The 6,979-nt window shown below is 42.8% G+C and overlaps 1 protein-coding gene across 1 annotated transcript in view; it reads left to right on the top strand.

Annotated features, from left to right (window-relative positions):
• The window catches only part of UTP20 (UTP20, small subunit (SSU) processome component, homolog (yeast)), a gene marked incomplete at its 5' end in the record, with an annotated part of 64,726 nt that overhangs the window by 37,937 nt on the left and 19,810 nt on the right, over positions 1–6,979 (top strand). Inside the window, 9 exons of the mRNA XM_010287570.1 lie at positions 210–260; positions 351–503; positions 1,062–1,217; positions 1,606–1,746; positions 2,641–2,778; positions 4,112–4,251; positions 4,764–4,843; positions 5,646–5,935; positions 6,425–6,561. Of these exons, the coding sequence (XP_010285872.1) occupies positions 210–260; positions 351–503; positions 1,062–1,217; positions 1,606–1,746; positions 2,641–2,778; positions 4,112–4,251; positions 4,764–4,843; positions 5,646–5,935; positions 6,425–6,561 (1,286 nt within the window). The remainder of the gene's footprint in view (positions 1–209; positions 261–350; positions 504–1,061; positions 1,218–1,605; positions 1,747–2,640; positions 2,779–4,111; positions 4,252–4,763; positions 4,844–5,645; positions 5,936–6,424; positions 6,562–6,979) is intronic.

Raw genomic sequence — 6,979 nt, 5'->3', positions numbered from 1 at the left:
CAGCAGGAAAACCCAGGATACACTCAGTGTAGGAACTTAAAACACACATCTTCCAGCTTATGGAAGAATGGCTCTTATTAAGCTTCTAACCAGAAAAAGGTTGATGCTGTTGCTTTCTTTATTTTTTGTCTCGAGTGGTAAAGTCTTGAGTTCTCAAAATGTTTAACAATGATAACAGTTAAACTATTTTCTTTTACGTTTCTTTTTAGACTTTATCTGATTTGGACAGTGAATTGAAGTATATAACTGATGTGGTTAAGGTATGCACGTTTTCTTTGCTCACTTTTCCTCCAACATTGTATTGTCACGTTTCTGGCCTTTTTCATTAATTACTTGTTGCTGTCTCTTAGCTGAATGCCTTTGATCAACGACATCTCGATGATATCGACTTTGATGTACGTCTGTCAGCATTCCAGTCAATCACAGCCCACATCAAGGAAATGCAAGCAGTGGATATCGACTTCCTCATCCCTGTTATGCACAACTGCTTCTATACCATCCAGGTTGGCTGAATGTTCCTTCTCCTACTTCATGCACCATGTGTCTGTGATGAATCTAACTTCTAAACTATTTCCATTGGCTATTTTTTGACATTGTGAAACATTCAACAAATATATTTGAGTCTTCTTACAAACACCTGTTTTTAAAGTTTTGTCTGCTTGCTTTTTCATCTGTGTGTCCAAAAGGGCAAATACAGTGCAGCAAGAAGTCTCACCCAAGCGCAGTGCACCTTTCTATCAGTGAGCCCTGGAACTATCTGGTCAATTTGTACTGTAGGCTTATTACACTCTTGAAAGGCTGCTTTTCTTTTTGTTGCAGCAAAAGAAACTGGTTTCTTTTGCTGGTTGTTTGAGCCTGCTGGTAAAATCTAAAAGCATTTTCCCTGATTGGAAGGGTGGGCATTAATTCAGGACTGAAACTTCTACAGGAAGGGTCTCAAGAGTTACTGGCTCTCTGCAGGCCTTGTTTTGTTGTGTCCAGTGGTACTGTTCAGTCCAGTCTTTTGGGGAGAAAAGGTGTTGTATCCAGACTCACGTGGTGCAATTTCTTCATCCACTCAGCTAGGGGATATGGCTCTTAGTGACAACGCAAGCCTTTGCTTGACCAGTTTTATCCACCGACTGGCAGAAATCAACCACACCGAAGATGACTACAAGGAGCTAATCCAGCACACTCTCCTGGAGTCTGTGAGAAGGGGGCTGAAGAGTAAGACTGAGGTAAGGCAGTGCTGTCTGGTCAGACTTTTCCAGCTGCCTTCAGGACACCAGGGTATATGAGACATTTTATGGATGCGTTCTGAGAGTCCCTTGCTGGGATAAGCAGTGCAGATACCCATTGTAAACTTACCCTTCATTTGAAATCTTATAAAAATCTAAAAAGTTACAGAACTCAGCTGTCTTGTGTTTCTTTACCATTGTTCAGCTTTTCTTAGTTGTAGCTCATTCTTTGGAGGGGAGACTTTATGTGCAGTCCAAGTGTATTTGCTGTTACCAAAGAATTGGACTTGATGGCCTGAAACACTTGTGAATGGCAGCACTGCTGTTCTGAGGAGTGTGTAGCAACCTCTCTGAGGGGTACTTAACATTCACTACTTGCTGTTTGCAGAGCATCCAGCAGGACTACACATCATTGCTTTCCTGCCTCATTCAAACGTTCCCAGCAAATCCCGAATTCCGGGATTTGGTCCAGTTGACCAACCGCCATGATCCCGACATGGACTTCTTTGAGAACATGAAACACATGCAGGTAAAAGGCAACAGGCATTCCCCAGTGCCTCTCTTCCCCTGCCAAAGCAAAAGCGTTTTACTGTGGGGTAATGTTTTCCGAAGCATCTATGCACTGTCTTTACAAAGAAATTGAACATGTGTCACGACATACTGTTAAAAAAAGGGATGTGGGCATTGTCCCATGGGTGATTGTGAATCAAAGACATATTTCTGTCTAGAAGTTTTTGGGGTTTATGATTTAACAACAGTGTTTTTTACCTCCTCCTAATTTAGCTAAAAGAATTACTTCAATTTTAAGGGATTGTTCACGATCTTGAGCAGGCAACTCCACTCTTAAAACCTGTGTGTGAGCCAGCAACAGTGTCCTGAGGATCCCTCTGGCATAGAGAGGGAACAGGTCTTTTTGTTTTTATTAGCCTGTTCCCTGCTGCTCTCTGTTTGGAGGCTCTGCAGCCCCTTTTCATTCACAGGCCTCTGTAATATAGATATTGCACAAAGCCTGGTCTCCTGGTTCTTCTTGCAGTATGAAAATACAGCATTTCTCCTGCTTTCAGAGATGCAATCAGGGAGACCCTTTGTTACATTTGTAGTTATACAGAGTCTAAATTTTTGCCTTGCAATTTTATCAGGCCTTCTCATCTTGTATCAGTTGCCTCCCTTGTCTGATACCCGAAGATGGCACAGTCTTATGATTGTGAATTCACAGTGAAATATCCATTGAGTTAGAATATTTATTGAGGCAAAAGGCTAGACTGAAAGAAAAAGGCATGGCCTGTCCTTGGAAATGACCATAATATGTTTATGTCATTACTTAAAACTGAGTCATTTTCAGAACTGCTGAAATGTATGCGCTCCCTCGTGATAGCTGTGATTCAAGCATCACCTCATTCACTGTCTGTCATGTTTGGCTCAGATCCATAGGAGGGCACGAGCTCTGAGGAAACTGGCTAAGCAGCTCACTGAAAGAAATCTCGTGCTGTCTTCTAAATCCCTGCAGAACTACATCATGCCTTATGCTACTACTGCCATTTTTAATGAAAAAATGCTTAAGGTAGGCTTTTAAATCAAATGCATCCATTTGAATATTTTCACCTTACTTGTATGCCATTCTCCTTAAAAGACTAACCACTTTAAAAGGGTGATTTTAAAGGTTTAAAGGTTTAAAAGGGTGAAAGGTGGAGTGAATGTTCTCCATCAGACGAGAGCACTGTGCTGCTTTTGGTGGCAGAAAGAGGATTTGGGAGGTGCAGATGCAGTCTAGGCCCAATCCTATATCTGCTAAACCTGTCCTGTTTCTTGTAGGTGGATCTCTCAACTGTTTGGGGATTGGTGTTTTTTTTTTTATGTTTGTTTTTGTTTTTGTTTTTTTTTTACTCGGGGTTATGTTTGTTTCCATTTTTTGTAATCAGGTTATTTTTTTCCCTCTGCCTCCGAACTGCTCTCTTCCTCGTTCACTTGTGAGATTAGTCACTGTCTGGCAGCAGAATGTGTATTGGTGGGGAACATGGGCTGTGCCTAGTAATTGAGGTGGGAATAAATGCTGTTTTCTCTGGACTTATGGGGGAACTGCAGGAATTGGCTGAAAACCTCATTAGCAGCTTTGTAATTGAAGTTTGAAGGGTGACATTTTGTTAGTCACTTTATTGAAAATATATGTGGTGCAATTGCTTGTAATGTCAATGTGGATAGACTTTCTACTTGTGACTTGGAAAAGCAAGGTTTCACACTTCTGTAGTTTCCTGCAGCCTATCAGGAGAACAGCAGAGCTGCTTATGTCAGACCAAGCAAATGTCTAATTCACTTACTGTCAAACATATTCTTCTGAAGCTGAAATAAGTAGAGCTTAGGCACAGGACCCAGCACCTGCAGCTGTACAGACTGCGCCCATCAGTAGAGTGACTGCAGTCACTCTTTGACAAATGAAGGGTAAAATGCGTTGATTGAAACTTTGGTGAAAAAACAAACACATTTTATTTCACATCAGAAATGGGTTAACAATGTGTATTTCTAGTTGATCGGCATAGCCTAGCAATGTGCCATGTTTCTGTGGTTAGATATCTTGACTGTTTTTTACTTCTTCACACAAGTGAGCCCATAGATTTAGTTATGTGAGAAAAGTTAAATGTGTGCAGAAATATTTGGAGGAAGAGGGTCTGGAGAGCTGCTTGGTGAGCTGTGATTGTTTGTGTGTGTTTGTTATTGTTGTTGGGGTTTTTTTCTTAACCTGGTGGTCAGGAGGAGATCTAAAAGAGCTGAATACCGAGCGTCCCCACTAGACAGACATTATTTCTTTTGGCTCTTGTTGCTTTGAGTAAAGTATGCTTTAGACACATGTTCATCATGAATACTAACTAACAGCAACTGAATTCCTATCTTTTGGGCAGCATGAAAATATGGTAACGGCCTCAGTTGAAGTTGTTGGAGCTGTCTGCCGACATCTCTCCTGGTCAGCGTACTTATACCACTTAAAGCATTTCATCCATGTCCTGCAAACAGGACAGATCAGTCCGAAGCTGGGAGTCAGGTAGGTCCTGTGAGTGATGCTGCTCTAAGTTTCTCCAAAGACTGCTAAGGCAAAATTTGGTGTCTTAAGGATCATCACAGGGATTTTAGCCTGTTCCCTGGCATGAAAGATTGCTGACTTTGAAGTGGGCTTATTCAAGTTAAAGTGGACATGGCCTTCCAGCCTGCAACTCTGAAGGTCATTACTTTCTCACGCTGTGTCTCACTGAGTACATGGCAGCATTAGCAGCTTCTGCTTCTGTGAGGCTGTCCCCGCTCCTGCGGTACCTCCATTGCTCCAGTACCGCTGTCTGTGAGGTTTCACGGTGAGCTAGGTCACAGAATGCATCTAGCTGAAAAGCAACCAGTTTTTATTTCCTGGGTTGTTATTTCAGGGTAAACCTCCTTTTGCTGCAGTGTCACCGAGTCTGAAGTTTTCCAAAAAGTGCTTTTAAGATTTTCTATTGTGTTGATCGATACAGCCTCTTCTTTTTGTGTGAAGGGCTGATCTTTCTTTGTGTTTTCCTTCCATAGCTTGTTAGAGACAGTGCTGGAAGCCTTTCACTTTGACCATGAAACACTTGAAAAGCAGCTTGTGACCATTGACAACCAAGGTAAGCTTTCTGCTCCTGACTGCAGTAACCCTACCTCTAACTGCTCAAAGTGCATGTAATTAAAATTTGTTGTTTTACTCTTGAGGTCACCTACTCCCAGCTTTTTAAAATGTGCATTTTGGAAGCTAGTTTTTACTTACCTCCTCAGGAGCAATGCAGATTTGTCATCCTGTGTGTTGACAAAATGGGGAGAAGTGGGGGGAAGGTTCTCGCATATTACCTCTCAATCCCAGGCCTACATAAGCCAAAACAGCCCCGGCTGGGTTTATGCAAATCTGGGTGGTTCTCCAAGATCTGCACCCACCTGTGTGGCTGCTGACACATCTGAGTTTTTTATCCTTGATGTTGATTGCTCTCATGGTTATCTGCAGCCTCAGAAGGGTGCTGTATGTCCTTGCCGTGCTTCCCCTGCCATTTCGTGGGAAGAACTGGTATCTTTGGCTTCACCATTGTGGTTACTTGTGTTGTGGCCTTTGGGATGTCCTGAGAAAGGAGGATGATATCTCACAGCTGTGCTTTTCGGTACCACTTGCACATTGACCTTTGATAAGCTGTCTATGGTGTTCAGCTGAAAAGTAACCTAGTCTTTGCTTTAAGTCTAGCCCTGAGAGGTGATTATCAGAAACCAGCATGCCAGAGCTTCTCTAGCCAGTAAAACAACTCTGATGCTTACTGATTGTTTGCTGTCACTGATGATAGGTAGGAGCTTTGTCCAGAACAAAGCCATCACAAGAGTTTCTTTTAAGGGCTCCATTTTTGTGGCCTCCTATATTTACCTGTGCTTTTGACAATTACTTGACAGAAGCTGCTGCCATGGAACTTGAGCCTGTGGTGGAGGCTGAAGAAGCCATGGAGCTGGAGCAGAGTGAAGGGGAAGAGGAGGTGGTTGAGGAAAAGAAAGGGAAGAATGTCCCTGAGGAGCCAGCAGAACCTGAGCAAGCAGCTGAGACTTCTGAAGAGGCTGAGCAAGTGACCAAACCTGTTTCTTTCTTACCCCGAAATAAAGAGGAGCTGGAGTGTCTGATCAAACACATTCAAGATACAGTTACAGTCAACATCTTGCCTAAATTGCACAGGTGTATTGTTGCAAAGGTAAGGAGTTGGCATTGTAAAGGTGTTTTGCAGGCCTTTGCTGCTACTATAAAGGTTGGGGTGCTACTTCAGAGCCCAGTGGAAATGCAGCACATGAAAAAAAATAGACGCAACTGGAGAGAGACTACCTGAGAGCACAAAAGATACTTCATCCCCTTTGATGTGTCATGGAGATTACTGGCAGACCTTCTGGTCATTGTGGGTGTGGTGTCTTTACTTCTCTGCTGAGAACTGGCCTGAACCACACAAGTGAAACGATTCACTTTGTGCAGCCTGTTGAAAAGTTTTCAGCCACTTGCTAGCACCCAACTTAGCTTCTGTATTGAAAACATAGGGATTCATCTCACCTGCCCTTTAGCTGTCTGGGTTTTTCCTGCAGTCAGCAGAGGATAGCAGCTTGCCTTGTTGGCCTCTTCTAGGCTTTGTTGAGAAAAAGCAGGATTTGTTTATGTATATTAAAAGTGCATTGTGTCTTGCTCTCTTAAAAAGGTTAAAAGAGATGAGGAGCACAAGCTTGTGAAATCCAATGTTGTGAATGATGATGAGGTAGTTCGTGTTCCATTAGCTTTTGCAATGGTGAGGATGATGCAGTGTTTTCCCCAAGAAGTGATGGAAGCCAACCTGCCAAGGTAAATCCCATCAGAGCTCCTTAAATGCTGCTCTTTGTGCTGGGAATGAGTGCAGGCACCTTTCTCAAGCTGTGGTGACATACAAGGCTAAATCTAAGAGGAGCCTCCTAACAGTCCTTAAATACTTTTTTTGGAAACTCATTTTCGTAGTGACATTCCCTTCTGTCAGCATTTGACTTCCGTAAAGCTAAGACTGAAAGAAACTTGGTAAATCCATAAGTAAGGGTGGCAGAACTGGGGAAAGAATGCTGTACAGAAAGGACAATTGGTAAAATCTCTTGAAGGACAGTAGGGGTGTGTGTGTGACGATAAAGCCTTTCTGTAGGCTGGCTTCAAGTAGAGCTCTGGTTGTGAAACAGCCCTGAAAAGCAGCCCCCTTAGCAGTGTAATTAGTTCTGCTCTGTTTGGGGGTGAA

Source organism: Phaethon lepturus, unplaced genomic scaffold (assembly GCF_000687285.1).
Source record: "Phaethon lepturus isolate BGI_N335 unplaced genomic scaffold, ASM68728v1 scaffold1045, whole genome shotgun sequence".
NCBI classification, from domain to species: Eukaryota; Metazoa; Chordata; class Aves; order Phaethontiformes; family Phaethontidae; genus Phaethon; species Phaethon lepturus.
This window is presented reverse-complemented; position numbering and strand designations above follow the sequence as displayed.